The sequence below is a fragment of the Corvus hawaiiensis genome, chromosome Z (assembly GCF_020740725.1).
Source record: "Corvus hawaiiensis isolate bCorHaw1 chromosome Z, bCorHaw1.pri.cur, whole genome shotgun sequence".
NCBI classification, from domain to species: domain Eukaryota; kingdom Metazoa; phylum Chordata; class Aves; order Passeriformes; family Corvidae; genus Corvus; species Corvus hawaiiensis.
The window spans coordinates 59,050,095-59,067,775 of record NC_063255.1 but is presented as its reverse complement, the minus strand read 5'-3'; the positions used below and the strand labels follow the sequence as shown (position 1 = coordinate 59,067,775).

Genomic DNA, 17,681 nt, shown 5'->3' with positions numbered 1-17,681 from the left:
GTGTAGTTAGTACTTTAGTTTTCTCCACCAAATTTCTGACTTTTAAAACCCTTTCCCCTTCCCTCTCTCTTGGTGAGATAATGTTTCTTCCCTGTAAGAATGAAAGTCAAATCACTTTAAGTGTTAGCTTGTATGGTCAGTTCATATTCCATCATCAGACTGACTTTATGCTGCCCCTTATTTTAGTGATGCTAGGTTAAGATTCTCTGTAACAGAGTGGTATTCTAACAGATTACTGCTGTGATAGATACAAAGAAGCCTGAATAAAGTATGGTCTTACATGAGGAAGCCTGATAAACGATAGGTGTCTTGGAGTAAAGTCTTAAGGAAGATAGAGAGAGAGGATTACTCCTATGTGGAGCTAAGTGAGCTCACAGCTGTCTATAAAGCAAGTTTTGCTTAAATTGGAGGTAAAAATGGCCATGTTTTGATCCCAGGAGGACTGAGTTAACTTATGTTAATGTAACACAGTATGTAGCAAAGGTTAGCATTAGCACTTGCCTGACTGTTCTTTTGGCCTGCACCTACAAGGTGAGGAAGGAAAGCAGTGTCAGAAAACTGTGCTGTTCTCCCAAGAAATGCAAAAATACTACCTTACTAAGTGCGGAATATCTGTAATTAACTTGTAAGTTGACTCAAGAACAAAGGACCAGAAAGTTTCTATTTATTAGTAACAAAAAGCCATTTTTGATAAGAGATTAAAAATGTGACTGTTGATTATAAATGAGATGGCTAATTTTCAGATGCAGAAGGAAGTAACAGTGATTTTATAACACTTCCCAGTTCTTTACGACAGCTTGAACTACAGTACAGTGTTAGCTATTTTTTGCTGAGCTGTTCAGCCAAATATGTGTGTCTGACTAAATCTTCTGTTGTAGGCCCTGAATCTGTCCCAGCTGAGCTGGTGAAAGTAGCACTGGCACCCATTGCGTTAGTTGGAGAAAGCCATCAGTATCCACCTGTAAACTGGGCATCCATTCTTTCTCCTTTGATGAGGCTGGACTTCGGTAAGAGTAATAGTTTCCCATTAAGACTTTTGTATTCGTCACAAGAGTTCTTTACTAATGCAGCTTTCACAAACTTTGGAGCCCTCTTCAGGACTTGAAGTTAGTGCAGTGGTTAAAGTTTTATTATGCTTTCAAGACTGACTTTTTAGTATTTGCAAGTATATAGTTGTGATCACCATGTGGACATTGTTTTAACTGAAGAAAAACTAAAGAAGATCAAAACTGAGGAGTTCCCTAAAATGTTGGTGAAAGTGGCCTGAATATTTCATTTGAACTATTTACATAAGAGCCCATCATGAAACTCAACTAATTGTATCCTGTTTTCAGTACCTGGTAAATGCTTGGTCCAGTGCCCATATCAGAGGCTGTGTGCAGCTTTTTCACATATTTGAGCTATTTGACTGTTCATCTAGCTATCACTAGTTTGAAGTACACTTTCTACTAAATTACACTGGGTGATAATTTTCAAAATAATGGAAAAAATTTCCTGTACTGAGGTCTGCAGTTCTTGTGAAGACCTGAAACTTGTTAAATGTCTGCAGGATTTTTTTATTCCTGCTTTTCACTTAGGTGTCTTACTTTTGTAAATCAGGGGATTTGCAGAGGAAACAGTATGTTTGTTTTGTGGCTGGTTTTAGCATCTTAGTCCAGGAATATTGACTCATTTTTCCTTCTGTGGATTAAATCTTACCTTTATTTGGCAAGGAGGGGTTTTTTTTAATTTTTACTTTTCTTAGCATTCCCACAATTTTGTTCCTGAGTGAATTGAAATAACTTGAACAAATGCTGAGATTTCTTGCTGAAAATGCCTGAATGGGAAGAGGAGTCTTCTAACATGTACGTGTTAAAAGCTTTAAGTAGTGTTTTTAGAAAAATAAGTTGTAATGTAGTGCTCTAGTAGAACATTAACCCTCCTTTATTTTATGAGTTGAGGACAAATTTAAAGGGAAAATAATTTCTTTATAATTTAGTTTGTTTTTTTCTGTTTTAGGTGATGAGGTAAAAAATCTCTGCCTTCAGCTGGCTGTGACGCAGGCCCAGTCATCTCAAAATGCAGCAATGCTTTTGGGGATGTGGGTGGCACCTCCCCTTATCTACAGTCTCAGTGTACGTATGTCAGAAAACTTGTGGGAGCTCAGTGCCTCTTTCATATAATATTCCTCAGTGACAATGTTTAGGGTGTCTCACCAGAAAAGGATTACTGGGTTCAGAATTCATCAGAAATACCATTTAGGGAGCATTTATAGTGAGAGAAAGGTTATTCTGGGGCCTTGAAATTCAAAGCAGACTTAAGACCTGCTACACTTATTTTACTTTACTGCTTAAGACCTTTTTCCTCTCTCTAATTTCATGCTATAGCTCTGATAACCTGCAGACATAAGGCATCACATGTAGGGAGAAAAATTATCTTTTATTATACCAGCTGATAGTCTCAAAAAAAAGGTCCACTCTAATCTGTCCAAAAGCTTACCTACTTTTTCTAGCAAAGTCTCTTGATCTAGCTAACTAGTAAAAAAAGTTATGTCTTGAAAATCTTGCCTTAATTTTGTAGATACCCAGCAGACTAGCCTACAGCATAATCAAATTTGGGCTTATCCTTCATTGCTGTTCTGTTCTTCTGGAATTAAAATGTGGATTCCATGGTACAGTATGTAAAACTCCCTGAATCCCACAGAACACTTGACTGCACATTTCGGTCATTTTATACAAGTTCAGGAGCAGATTCTTTGACAATTCTCAGAAAATTAATGGTTTCTGTGATCTCTTAATGGAGTGGTTTTGTTTTTAATTCATTAGTCTTAGATATGCAAACATTTGCCGGCAATTTTAAGATACATAATTTGTAAGGTACCAAAAAAAAGATTTTATTTCTGACTACCACTTTTCCAGCTGCAGTGGGAATTTGAGGTCACAAAAATGAGGTGAGCCACAGAGTATGTAACTCTGCATTTCGTACAGGTTATTAATTCTTCTTCACAGCTAGCAACATTAATGATGCTATGGCTACCATACTTCTGTCCTTGACTGTCTAGACAGTCTGTATGCTTTATGTAGGAATGCAGTGGGTACCATGTAATAAAATTGCTCTGTCCGTACAGAGATGTGATGTTTAGGGTTCACTGAAAGTAAGTTCTTCAATTTTTAATGAAAACATAATATTGACATGTTTGAATTAACTCTTTTTAATTCAAGCAATTCATCAAAAAAGGGAAAAAGGAAAGAACTGAGAAATATTTATGACTTTCAGTGCTTTTATAAGTGGTGTTTGAGCCACTTCTTTTATAGTTTTATCCAACAGTAGTTCAAGGTCAGTGAAGAACTAGAATTTGAAACAGCAAAAATTTTTCCTTTTCAGATGAAAACTCAGAAATACCTCTTCATGTCCCTGTCCCTGTGGATGCAACATGTTGCAGAAGACAAACTGCAGTCTTTTACAGAAGTGTTTCTGATACAACAATTTGAAGTGAAGAAGCGCACAAAAAGCCCAGAAATTTGCCAGTGTGTTCTACAGGGGCTCATCCAGGCAATGAAACTTCCCAACCCTGCCCAGTTTTGCTGGAGCTTTTTGTGTCGGGCTGTGGAGAAAATATATGAGCTTCTTCCAAATGAGGTTCAGGTAAGGAGTAAGTATGAGGTGTATGAACACTGTAGCTAGATATTTTTAATGATGGTAAGTCCCATCTTTTTGCACTGATGCATCAGATTCAAAACATGAATTAGATATACAGTTTTTAAGATAATGGTTAAAATAGCGGCATAATTTCAATTTAAGTTACTTTTGGTTATTTTAGAATATGACATTGTGAAACCTATCTAAAGTACACTCCTCCCTCATAAATGATTCGGTAGTGGGAAAGTACAGTATTAGTACTGAAATAAATGTAATTGAAAGAGAAGAGGTGAACAGTGAGAAGGCGCCTTTTTTCCCCACAGAGGATTCAGCTTCTCACAGTGATTTAAAGAAACTGTTTAGCTACAGAAAATACCTCCAAGGAAAGGCACTTTTCTGATAAAAATAAAACAAACTCTTTGAAAGTGTTCAAATAACATTATTCTTATAGATTGAAGTACATATAAATTCCCCAGCAAATACAGAATTTCTAAAATAGATTAAGTAAAGTGAGGCCAGAGGATAGATTAATTATTCATCATTATCATGAACAAGTTCCTAAACTCACCAATTTTGATGATGAAAGCTGGAAATAGACATTTAGACATGCATTTACTTTTCTGTTTCCAGAGAGTTGAACTGGAGATGTATATCAATGTAGCAAGATGTATCTCAGAAATGGCTGATTCAGAGATCGATCGCATTGTCCAGATCTCCAAGGTAATTACATTTTAGCTCTGGTCTTTTATCACCAAATCATGTGAAACAAGCAACCTTTTCATTTTTATTGTCACCAGACTGTTTTAGCTCATTGGGAGCAGGGAGCATTTAATTGTTTTATCTGACATGTAGGTAAGAATGTTCTGGATTTAATCTGCAGGCAGCAGAGAGAAGCAGAAGTGGTAAGAATCCATATCCCAAACTTTCTCAAAGCAACTGAATTTCTCATGGTTTCACCTGGGAGCTTTAAACTGGAGAGTCTTAAGTAACTTGGTCAGGTGGTTGGCCTCTTCTCCTAGGCAACCAACCAGTCCCAGACAGGACGAGAGGGCAGAGTCTTAAGTTGCGCCTTGAGAGGTTTAGGCTGGACATTAGGAAGAAGTTCTTCACCGAAAGGGTGATTAGACATTGGAATGGGGGCTGCCCAGGGAGGTGGTGGAGACACTGTCCCTGGAGGTGTTTAAGTAAAGACTGGATGTGGCACTCAGTGCCATGGTCTAGTTGACATAGTAGTGTTCAATCACAGGTTGGACTTGATGATCTCAGAGGTTTTTTCCAACCTAACTGATTCTGTGAAGTTCCTTCTGTTAGCAGAACAGGAATGGCGTGAAGCAGAGTGGCATTATATCTTCTAAAGCCCAGACCAATGGTGCAAACAGCAGACCATAGTCCTCTTTGGTTCATATAACCACCTGCTTGAAATTGGACTGTAAATGCATCCTGGTGACTAGCTATCCTTGAACTGGTGGATCTGTGCTCCTGTTAAAAACGTAAAATAATTGACTGAAAAACCTTTCTTTCTTGACTTTGTGTTGTTCTATATTTACATTCACACTCAGAATGTTTCCTGGTGGACAAGATGACTGAGGATGATAATGGAATAAAAAAACTTTCATCTTGTAGCTCACCAGTGGAATCAATTAGCAGTGGAATTCTTAGCAGCTGAAATGCTAAGGAAATGACTTGTGTAGAAGAGCTTGATGTTTTCAGATCAAGCTTTTAAAAACAAACATCTGTGACGTAAAGCTCCCTGTTCTGTTTGCTATCAGACTCAGTAGAGAATTAAGCATTCAAATAGGTTGTGGAAGCTGAACTGTCATTTCCTTATATTTTTTAGTTCTAATTTCACACTGGAAAACATTATTTAAGAAAACCTCTTTTTGTCACTACACTGTATCTGTCTTGCAAGAAGACTTCAGTCTCCAGAACTGTCAAGCTGGTTCATTCCATTTCAAAGGGGAATGTAAAATTTAAAGCAGTATGAAAACAAGCTGTACTGAGTTACATTTCGCTGAACTATTTTGAACAGTGTAAAGGTCAAGTAATATGGACAGTCTTCTGTTTAATATGTCTTGAGGAAAACTGAGCCTAATAGTTATTCAAAGAGTTTTTTACATTTTTTAAAAAGAGAAATGCAAAATTTACTGTTCCCACAAGAAATGTACATTTCAATTTAACATGTTTTTTGTTGCATTTGCAGAACAATATAGAGAAGGCCATGTTCGTGAAAGTGTATTTAGTTTCTCAAGGCAGATTGTCTCTGATGAACTTGAGTGCCATGATTGATACTGTGGCTGGATATCACCAGAAAGAAAATATTTTATGGATGCTCTTGCATAGTTTCTATCATGCTCGTATTGTGAGACATGAAAATACAGGTAAGATAAGGTTTAAAGAAAAATCAACAATGCAATCAACAGGTATTTATGAATCTACACTGATTCTTTTAAAATAATTTTAAGATGGTTTAATCTAAGTGTTTCCTAATTTTTCCACATTAGAAACTACTGTCTCCAGAATTCTCGTATTATTCAAATACTTTTATCACACATTGCTTTTATGTTTTTCTCCAGTTACTTATTTTTCTGTGGTCCAGCTATAAGTTATTTGTCTCATCAAGGTGGTTTACAGACCAGAGTTTTAACTAGATCTGTCTTCCCCTCTTTTTAGGGTAGTGTTACAAATGTACATAGTACATCAGAGACTTCTAATAGTGCAACTCTGCTAACCTTCTGACCTAAAATCTGACTTACTGGTATGTGACACAGAAGGTGGGGGGATGTTCCCATGAGACTGGCTGAACTAGGGAGATAACTTCCTTTCCTGAACTCCTTGCACTGATTTAACATAGGAAATAAATTTCCCTTTTTTCCTCTTCATAAGTAGACCAGATAGTCATCTGGTAGGTTAATGATTTGGGCTGGCTCAGCTATGGGTCTGATAGAGCATAGGGCCTGATGCAAGAGAAGTAGGAGAATCACACGGGAAGATAAGGAAGGAAGAAAGAAGAACAGAAAGAGGCAAGAATGAGGTCTCATTTTCATGGCAGAAGGGTCTTTGTCTGCCTGTGTTCACTGAACAACTTCAAAGCATTATATTGCCAGATGCCTTAGCTGCCAGCTGTGTTTGAAGAACTTCAAAGAGTAGTGAGTTTTAATTGAGTGAAGTAAGAGTTCTTTGGGTAAAAGAGGAGACGGCATGAAAAAGGACACTTGTAAAGATTACATGAAAACAGTAATGTGTGAAGTAACGTGGTCTCGGTGGTGAACATCGTTATTAGTTTGTAGGAGATAGAACAGATTATGGACAGCAGAACCTGAATCAATGAAATGTCTTCCATCCTTGAGATGAGTTGAGGGCTGAGTTTATTTGCCTTGACCGTATTTTACTGACCCTCTCAATACTCTAGGACCATTTTCACAGTACTCCACACAGTACACAGAGGGAGGCTTTAGTATTCTGTAGCAGTCTTATGTGCAGACTTGGTTAGTGGGTCCTGCAGGCTGCCATTAGGTGAAATAATTCTCACTCAGCTTTTATTTCTTCTGTGTGTTCAATGTGTTGCCTGCATTATAAGCAAAGTTTCTGTTCTGTTAAGAGCCTGTATGTTCTCAGTCAGTGGCAGAATTAATCAAATGTGATAGTGGTGTTGGTGATCTTTGTTCTTCTGCAGTTTTTACTTTCTTGCCATAGTGATCTCCTGTGCTTGCTTTTTAATAAAAAGAAGTACATTCTAGTGTTTTACATGAGTCAGTGTTCTTATTTTTTTCCAGGAGTTCTGAAAAGAATGGACTGGCTATTAGATCTGATGGGCTACATCAGAAATGTAGCATACAAGTCAACACCCGTACAAAATGTTGATCTGAAAGAGGTAATGCTGTGAAAATAATTTGCAGCAAGAAAAGAAGGAGGTTCTGATATATTTCACTTTTTTCCTTAGTAATAAATATTTTTTATATTTTAGAAGATTGTGATCTTACCTCCACAGAGAAAATCTTAACAATTTTTGTGAATGAATGTGTATTTAAAACTCTTTACTTTAAAATAACCTTTATATTTAAGTTATGATAGAACCTTAAAGCAACTAAAGGAAATAATTTCTTCAAATTTACTGTATTTAGAACAATTGAAGGAAATTTTGAATTCACTCGTGGAGCTGTCTGGGCAGGTCAGAACTGTGTAGCTGCTGGCTCTGAGAGGGCTTGGACAGTTTTAGAGAAATAATGTTGTTCAGCTGTTTAGGTCTTCTGTTTGAGGACATAAAATAAGCTGCTGCTTAGATCAGAAAGGCATCAATTACACTGCTGCAATGTTTCCCAACCATTTATAGCACCATAAGGGTGACCATCTCTGATTTCCCTCAATAGTCAGGTTGCTGTGAAAAAGTTATTTCCCCATTTTAAATGAATTGTGGATCAGCTTTAATCTAAAAGATTATTTTAGAAGAGTGTGATTTTACTTTCCTTAGTAGACATTTCAGTTTGAATTTAGAAAGAGGCTTATGCTGCTTCAAAGCACAGAAGGATATTAAGAATTTTTAGTTCTTGCATTTCGAGTTTGAGCTGAATTTTTAGATGTTTGTTTTTAAGAGCAAGTCGCCATCTGGATTTTGGTCTTGGGTTTTTGATAGGTTTCTTTTTTGGATGAGTTTTTTTGTTTGGTTTTTTGGTGGAGTTTTTCTCCTTCTGCATTATTCATTTAATGTGCATTTTTGCCTTTTTCTCGTTTAGTGCACAGACTTCCTCCTGTGGCTGTTTGCAGCTTCTGTGGTGGTCTGGGCTGACCATGGCGCACCATTACTTCTTGGCCTCAGTGCTGACTGGTCACTGTGGAAACACCACATGGCGTTACCAGACTTACCTGAGGAACACATTGGCGAGCACCTGACTGACAAATTTGCTGTGCAAGAAACTCTCACTCTCCTTCCAAGCAGCCTTTCCCTTTTGCTGGCTAAAGAACCGTGGAAAGAACAAACACAGAAGGTAATTTGCATGTAGTGGTAAGCACTTTACAGGAGTCAGAAAGTGCCCCATTTTTAGTAGTCAACTTGGGTCTATAAGACCCAAGCTGACTACTTGGGGCTATACTTTGGTAGAGCAGTTATCTCCTCTATATTTTACTGCATCTCAGTTGTGGTGTCACTTTATTTTTAATCAGATATGAAAGTAGTTTCTCAAGTAAAATTGGAAAGTTGCAAAAAACCCACAAATTCCAAAGCTGGGAGTCAAACTCTTAAGAAAGTACAACTGGGAGAAGAGTTGGGAGCTGCTAGTAGCAAGTCAGTGTTTTAAAAACTGAAAGAAAGATCCTCTGCAGTTGGACACACCACACTGTAAATTCAGAGCAATCAAAGATCTTCCGTACAGCTTGTAATGTGTGTCATTTATTTTGAAGTATGAGTTGAAAATAAATGTGGAAAATTGCCTAATTTGACTAACCTACTGTGCATTGCATGTAATTGTTATATGTGGAAGTACTGCTATTAATCTGTAGATTAATAGTTGGCTGTTTTGTGCAAACTGGAATCTGTTGAGAACTAGTTTCTCTGAGCATGCTCGTGTGCTCAGAGTTACCACTGAAATCAGAATTCAGAATGTGGAAGGAATGTAGGGGTGAGCTGTTAGTACGCAAGTGCCTAATTAGGTTTTAAGGAAGAATGTGAGGCCTTGCCCTGAAAATCATCCTTATGAGTTTGAAATACCATATTGTCATCCAGGCACCCTGCACTGCCAGAAAAAAATAACAAAAAATGAGGGAGGTCAAAAGAGGAACAAAGGCAATAAGAGTTCTGAAGGATTTGCAGTAAAACATTTGGACAAGAGACTGATAAGAAAGAATTATATTAATAGGTTAAAGGTATGAACAGGCAAGATGGAGGGAAGCTATTTAGTGTGCCGCCTTCTTGCAAAGAATTATTGCTGAGATAATGAGAAGGAACAAAGGGAGTTTCAGATCCAGCTGTGGGAAGAATTGTGCTGACAGGGAGATGTACTCTAGGGTGTTTTGTTTACTTTGGGCAGAAGCTTCTCTGGCCATTGCCTCTGATTAGATAACTGAATTTAGCAGAAATCAAATGTTGTCTGTCAAACTGAAAAGAGTTTGTCGTGTTCTGATACAAGGGCTCTTTTAATTCAGATTTTTCTTCATATTTCAATCTTCAGTTTATTGACTGGCTGATCAATATGATGGAATGTCCTAAGGAAGCATTATCAAAATCTTCCATGGACCTACTGAAAGGTAATGTATTTTTAATTGGGTCCTCATTTTTCCATAACTGTCAGTACAGATCAAAATACAGTTGTTGTAAGGAGTGAGATTTTGTCTTTGAGGACACTTTCACAGGTAAGTTGACATTCTTGTCTGTAACACCTTTATTTGTTGTCTCATCTGCAGATGCTTATGATATAGCACTTAGGGCCCAAAGGACGTAGAGGTACATCTAGTGTACAAGCTTATTTCATTGATAGATCTCTCTGTTGTTTTTGAAGTTAGCCTTAAAAATAAAATGCAACATACTGTTGGGAAATCCTCCAGTACCAAAATACAAATTGCATAACTTAGGTGCAACTGAAGACTGCACTGTGTGGAAGGGATAGGAGGTGGACTAGGACAGCCCAGTAAAGTGGTCTGATAAAAAAGGAAAGAGAAATGAGGGTTGCTGAAAATATATATGAAAAGAAAGTTGGAAAGTAGACAGTATGTTGAATTATGGTAGGAGTTGTAGTCCCAGCATATATCCCATTGCTTACTTACATATGCAGGATCTGTGCAAGTCGTTTTAAGAGGACACCACAAATATTCTCAAGTGAAGTAAGTGCACTTGTGCACTTCCTTTGGACCACCTGATTTGTTGGACCTAAACAACGCTTCTTGAAATCCATTTATAAGTTATTTGCATTATTAGGATAATTAGCCTTGTTTTGAGGTCTGCAGTCTTTAGTCACACTCTGATAAATTCCCCTGTAGTGTCTGCTAATCTCCACCAGAAGCAATGCTAAGGGCTGTTGTAGAACGTTCTCTGTGTAACAGAGAGTTCTGATATTCACAGTATATTCTGAGTATTCCCTGATGGAGGTAAATCACTGTTCCCCTTGAGCTTTTCCATTTTTTTTTCTTTTTACATACTAGAACGTTAAAGTTCCATCTGAATAACTAGACTGTGACTAGTTTGGTTACGGGATTTTGTCTAAAAGCATGATCCTTTCAAACTGAGTTAAGGAATCAGTGAGTTGCATTTCCTATCAGTGAATTATGCAGAGGAATTAAGATTTTGTGCTTCTGTTGTTCTCACTGCCTTCTATGTCTGGGCTCATTGAATTTCAACTTTCTGCAGTATCTGTATGCCTAAGTGATAGACTAATTAGAAGATGATGTGATATGATTTCAGTAGGAGACATGCCACAAAGCAGAGGAAGGGCTGGGTACATCACCACAAGTGAAAGAGTTATGAAAAGAGTCAGTAAAAGGAGAACTAAACCTATATGTGTTAGTAAAATTACTGGGAAGAATACTCTCACATCCTTTCCTTTGGACTGCACAACTTAATGTAATTTGTCCCTGTCTTCACAGTTACACTTCTGGCCTTGAGATCTCTTGCAGAGTTCAAGAAGAAAGCTGTGTGGACTAAAGCTTATGGGTGGTAGCTGCACACCGTACCTTATCCAATGAAGAAAACTGTCCATACTTGAAAACATAATATTATTACTCAGGCATCAAGAAGCTGTATTTCAAAGAGGTTTCCTATCACAAAGTTTGTAATTGGATTTGGGGGTTTTTTTACCCTTTTGCCTTATCACAGATATTCCTAAGATGTAAAACAGTATTTTATCTCTAACTGATGTGTTACTGTTTTGCAAATGTGCTGAATCTAAATGAGAAATATACATTCAGTTTCAATTGAGTTGTTTCAGTGACATCTGGGAACCTCAAAAGCTGCAGTGAGATATTTCTTTAATTCGTGGAAACTTTGAAGGAATGGCTGAAAATAAAATAAACTAGTAAAATTTGTTTGGATATAGCATATTTACTGAAGTATGTTTTAGTGTAACAGACTTTGAATGAGCATTATTTTAGCAATAACACAATGTTCCTGTGCAGTAGTGACAACACATTATCACTATGTAGTGTGAGCAGGGTTTCTGAAAGGGGTGGCATGCATGTCAATTTTGCAATGGCTTTATAAAGATCGCTGAAATGAGTCAATGATCCTGATGACTTGTATCTGCAGCTCCAGGACAGCTGCAATTTTCTTTCCACTTCTGTTTTTGTCTCCTTTACACTTCTTTGCACATAACGGGAGTTTTTCTCTGCCTCTAGGGAAAAGGGACAATACAGCAACTCTTTTCCACATTTATCATCTTAAATAGATTAGCCCCTGCTATTTTCCTTATTTAATACTTTTATCTTTCTAAAAGAATAGAGAATTTTTCCACTTTGCAATCTTGCCAAGACAGATCTTAAAAGAGCTTTTATATTTAGCAATCCTCCTTGCTGAAGTAGACAAAAATTAACTGAATATAATTGTTTGGGCACTGTTCCCTAGTGTCTTTCAAAACAGTACTGGTAAGAGCATTGTTGATTTTTTATCAGGTTGAAGGAAATGATATTGCCATACATCTAGAAGACACACCCTATTGGAGGAATTATCTTCTTTTCAGGACTGATAACATTTCCTCTGTAAAAGAAATTCTTGTCAGACTTGTCGGTCACTTTTCCCTGGAGGAGACAGAGAACAGACCTCATTGCAGTCTACAATTTCCTTGTGAGGGGAAGAGGAAGGGCAAGCACTGATCTCTTCTCTGTGGTGACCAGCAACAGGACCCGAGGGAATGGCCTGAAGCTGTGTCAGGGGACGTTTAGGTTGGATATTAGAAAAAGGTTCTTCCCCCAGAGGGTGGTTGGACAGGTGAACAGGCTCCCCAGGGCAATGGTCACAGCAGAAAACTTGACAGAGTTCAAGAAGCATTTGGACACTGCTCTCAGGGCACATGGTGTGACTCAGGATTGTCCTGTGCAGGTCCAGGAGCTGGACTTCGATGATCCTTGTGGCTTCCTTGCAACTCAGAATAGTCTATGATTCCATGACTCTTTGTAGGATTTTCTCATCCCATAAGGGTACTTTGTGAAGGCAGTGAGCTTCACACAACAATTGGGCATTTCTTCCCTGATGGGGTGTGTGGAGGATTAATGCAGTACTTGTTTGCCTTTCCAAAATAGTGGGTAATTAGTGGTAATTTTTTGTTGCATATGCAACTCTATACTGAGAAAACTATCTAAAGGTGAATGTGCAGAAGGATTCACTGAAAGTCCTTGTCACCGAGTCAGTATCTCAGTTCATGACATTTTCATTTATGTGCACTTCTAAGTAACTTCTAACAAAGCCAAATATGTCAAATTTTAATGGTGCCATCTCTAATGTACTGTTTCAAACTAACTTACATCTTTAATCATCTCAGTTTGCATGTGTATTAGCATTTTAATTCAGATGAAATTTTGTCTTTTTTAAAGGGACTTGCTGTGTGATGCCTCCTTGCTGTGTTTCAGTTTGCATAGCAGAGCAATATATAAACATCTGAATTAACTGAATTCCTACTGATGTGTAGTAGAAAATGTAAGCCAAGGGATGGCATAGCATGGCTTGAGGGTGGCAATGCTAACAGAGCTGCAGACAGCACTGAGAATTTAGGAGAATATCTGAAATGCTTCTACACCAACACACGATACAAGAAATAAACGGGATGAACTGGAAGCCTTCGTCAGCTCCCAGAGCTATGATATCATTTGGATTAGTGCGACTTTGTAGAATGAGTCCCATGACCGGAGTGCTGGCATGCAGGGCTGCAGGCTGTTCGAGAGGGATAGGCAAGGCAGGCATGCCAAAGGAGTTTCATTTTAAGGCAGAGGTTTCACTGTACATTGCTTGCAGTTAGGGATAATGTGGTTGAAAGCCTCTGAGTGAGACACATGGAACTACAGGCCTGTTAGTCTAACCTCATTACTGGGGAAAATTTACAGAGATCATACTGGTACTATTGAAAGGCATTTAAAGAACAGTACAACCATCAAGTACAGTCAACACGAGCTCACAGAGGGAAAGCCCTGCGTAACTCATCTGATACTCTTCTGTGATACAGTCACCCACCGTGTGGGGCTTTTGATACTGTCCCTTACAACATCTGTCTGAACAGACTGTTCAACGGTGAGATGAATGGGTTCATGGTGCACTGGTTAAAGAACGAAAGAACTGGTGAAAGGACAGAGCTCAGAGTTGTAGTGTGTGGGGCTGACAGTCACCAGCAGTGTTCCTCAGGATTCGATGTATTTATCCATGATCAGGAGGCATGAGTTGAATGCACCATTAGTACATTTGCTGGTAATACCAAATTTGAAACTTGCTCTTGACTGTTGAGGGACAAGAGGCCTTGCAGAAAGATGTGGATAGGCTGGAGTATTTGGCTATGATTAATGGCTTGAAATTTAACAAGTTAAAATCATGGATTCTGCATCTGGTACAGAGTAGTGCCTGATACAAGTCTAAACGGGTCAATGAGTGGCTGGAGAGCAGCCCTGCGTAGAGAGATCTGGGGGTGCTGGTATCTCAAGATACCAAGATTTAAATTCACAGAATCACTGAATTGTTGGAGTGGGAAGGGACCTCTGGAGGGCAACACACCTTTCCTCATTGGCTCCCCCACCACTTGCACTAAGAAATTATCTTCCAGTATCTGCAGGAACTTCCTGGACTGTGTCTGCCAAGCCACGTTGGACCTCCAGCAAATACAGGGTTGTTGAACATCCAGAGGAGAACCAGGGGATCTCAAGGCTACTTCCAGCTGCCCATAGTAAGCCTCAACAACTTCCTTGTCCTGATCAGGTGGTCTGTAGTAAACGCCCACAACAGTGTCACTCATTTTAGCTCTCAACTCATTGTCTCTCCCTGGGCAGAGCTTGATGCTCTTTCATGTAAAGACCAACTCCACCACCTCACCTTGCTGACCTGGCCTTTCTAAAAGTACACAGGAATCCATGACAACATTCCAGTGGTGAGCTATCCCACCATGTCTCTATAATTGCAGTGGGATTATGGCTCTGTGACCACACAGAGATTTCCAGTTCCTGTTTATTCCCCATGCTCTGTGCATTTGTGTACAGGCACTTCAGGGAGGCAGTGGAGCATCCAGGCTCCCTAGGAGGGGTGTAAGAGGGTTCCCCATAGCCACACACACCCTTGATGTGGTTAGGCCTAGGACTCTCATCTTGAGGCAGCCAACATTGCCCTGGTTGGCATGGCCCACTCCCCAGGAGGAAGCAATGGCATGAGCATTGCCACTTTGGACCCCACCCACTGAGTCCTTCAGTTTAAAGCCCATCTCACCAAATTGGCCAGTCTGCTGCCAGAGCTTCTCTTGGTGTTCTTAGACAAGTGGATCCTATCCCTTCCTAACAGGCTACAATCATTGAAGTACAACTCACTGTCATAAAAGCCATTGTCTTAAACACTTTTTTGCCTGCCCAGTCCTGAGCTTTTCCAGGAACTTAGGTGAGGTATTGGAGCTGAAGTTACAGTGGCCTGTTATGGTCACACATGGAAGGCTGACTGCCTCAATCTCCCAACTGCCTGCCCCAAGTTACCAGTCTACCAGAAGGAGGTGAGGAAGTCTGTCATGAACTTCCTGCCTTTTTCATGCAGTTTAGGTTTGGGGGTCCTCTCCATAGTGAATTTTAAAGAATCCTTTTCCTATTCCAGCCTTTTAGCCAGCTATAAGACTCAAGACATAACTTTTTTTTTAGGATAAAACAATAAACATGGCTTAATCTGATATAGGTTTGACCTCAGCTGGCTTCCAGATGTCTGTTCAGCCCCATCTTCTCAACAGGACATTCATTCTCCCTCCTCCTCAACAGGACAGGGAGAAAATAGGATGAGAAAGTTCATGGGTCAAGATAAAGACACAGTGATCATTTACCATTCTCTGTCACAAAAACAGATTCAACTTGTGGAAGAAAAATTTATTGCCAATTAAAAATAGTATAGGATGGAAAGAAAAAAGGCAAAACTAAAATCACCTCCCCCCACTCCCTTCTTCATAGGCTCACTTTACTCCTTCATTCCTGCATGTTCTACCTCCTTCCTCCCCAGGTAGTACAAGGTGGGTAGGGCATGAGGGTTGCACTTAGTTGATAAACCTTAATCTCTGCTGCTTGTTTTCCTTCATACTGTTGCCCTGGTCCAGCCTGGGGTCCCTCCCATGGGATACAGTCCTTCATGGTTTCTTCTCACAAGCTGCAGCTTTTCAAGCACTGGTCTAGCATAGATCCTTTCCATGGGGTACAGTCCATTAGGAAAAAGCTGCTTCAGTGTGGGTCCCTAATGGGCCACAGTTCCTACTTTGCTTGTGTGGGCTCTCCACGGCCTGCAGCTTCCCTCAGGGCACAGCCACCTGCTCCAGCCTGGGACCCTCCACAGGCTGCCATGTGGATATCTTGTCTGGTGTGTTTTTCTCCATGGGTTGCAGAGGGACAAGCTGATCCACCATGGCCCACAGGGGAATCTGCTGCAGTGCCTAAAGTAGCTCTTCTTCTCCACTGACCTTGGTGTCTACAGAGCTGTTTCTCTTACATTGTTCTTACTCTTCTTTCTCACAGCTGCTGCATGACATTTCTTAGCTTTTCTTAAGTTTTCAGAGAGATGCCATGCCATTGTCTTTGCTGTTTGGCTCAGCAGTGTGCTGCGGCACCTCAGTTTTGGAACTGGTTGGAACCAGCTGTTTCTGACACAGGGGAAGCCTATGGCTTCTTGTGGAAGCTGTTCCTGCACCTTCTCCATTGCCAAAGCCTTAACATGTAAACCCAGTACAATATCATATGTCATGTTTTCTCCTATAGGGTTAACTCCAGGCAGCTTGGTGACAAACATGTTAGATTGAATTTCCAGGGGAAAAATGTTCATGTTTCAACTTTAGCAAGTTATATAGGTTTGATGTGGACTTACTCTGGCTGTCTTCAAAACAGTCATCTTACTCAGCTGCTCTATATGTTTCTTCACAATGTTCATACTCGAATCAGTTTGGGTCAGACAGAAGCCCAAAGTACTCCCATTTATCTACTAAGTTCCAAATTTCTGTTTGCAGTGCTTTGAAAAGAAATAATCCCAGGTTGATGCTAAACTATTCTATTGTGTGATATTGTTGCTTATGGTCTGCAAATGCTCCGTGGTCACAACAGTCTGCAGGCATTGTCTGCCAAATGTATTAAATAAATAAAAATTCTAGGAGGTGACCTTTCGTAACAAATTAATTTAGCTTCACTGTTTCCTTACATAACGTCTTAGGCCGCATGGTTTAAAAAGTCATACAGGCAAAAGCCTCTTCATAGTGTAATAGTGTTTACTTTCCCTTTAAATATTATCATCTCTCCTACTCCTATTACCTTGCCTCCCTTCCCACAGTTTTCAGTCAGCTAAAAAAAAAAAAAATACCCTCACTTTTCTCCCCCACAGGCTTGAATTGAAATGTAGGTGAAAATCAATACGGATGAAACATCAGAAAAGCTCCTGCCAGCCTCTAAGGAATTATTTGGCTATTTTTGCCTGTACAGTCCACTGGGTATAGCTGTTTGTATTCCTCATTCCCAGCCTTTGAAAAGCCTGTGTTCTAGTTGCATTCTCACACATTATCCTACAGAAGTATGAGGAGCAAATACAATTGTGTAAAATGGCTAGAATTTTGCACATGGCTTTTGATAGTCATTCAGTTCCCTTTGAAGAACAACATATATTTGACCTGACTACATCACACTTCTTTTGCACGCATCTGTCTGCTGTTCAGCATGGAAGAAAGTCATTGTGGGGGAAGAGAGAGACATGCCAAACACATGATTGTAAGTGTTTCTTTCTGACCTTTAAACATCCCCTTGAATATATAGGAGATGAGTCCCTTAACACTTCCTTTTCTGATTTAGCTGCATTTTCTGGACTCTTCTTTTGATAACTGAAGGATGAGGCCAGAATGTGGGGGATCCTTAGTGAATGCCTGGGCTAATCAGCATGTCAGTCTCATAGGTTG

General features: G+C 39.4%; 1 protein-coding gene across 3 annotated transcripts in view; it reads left to right on the top strand.

Annotated features, from left to right (window-relative positions):
* FOCAD (focadhesin) overlaps window positions 1–11,631 on the top strand; it is a 96,590-nt gene extending 84,959 nt beyond the window's left edge. For 2 of the 3 annotated variants that reach the window (XM_048291083.1, XM_048291082.1), the window contains 9 exons: window positions 879–1,007; window positions 1,999–2,114; window positions 3,364–3,624; window positions 4,249–4,338; window positions 5,819–5,996; window positions 7,392–7,489; window positions 8,349–8,600; window positions 9,780–9,855; window positions 11,188–11,631. In XM_048291083.1, the coding sequence (XP_048147040.1) occupies window positions 879–1,007; window positions 1,999–2,114; window positions 3,364–3,624; window positions 4,249–4,338; window positions 5,819–5,996; window positions 7,392–7,489; window positions 8,349–8,600; window positions 9,780–9,855; window positions 11,188–11,261 (1,274 nt within the window). In that variant the 3' untranslated portion in view covers window positions 11,262–11,631. Of the gene's footprint in view, window positions 1–878; window positions 1,008–1,998; window positions 2,115–3,363; window positions 3,625–4,248; window positions 4,339–5,818; window positions 5,997–7,391; window positions 7,490–8,348; window positions 8,601–9,779; window positions 9,856–11,187 lie in introns of those variants that run through there. The other variant, XM_048291084.1, reaches the window with a different exon arrangement.
* Window positions 11,632–17,681: the final 6,050 nt, after the last annotated feature.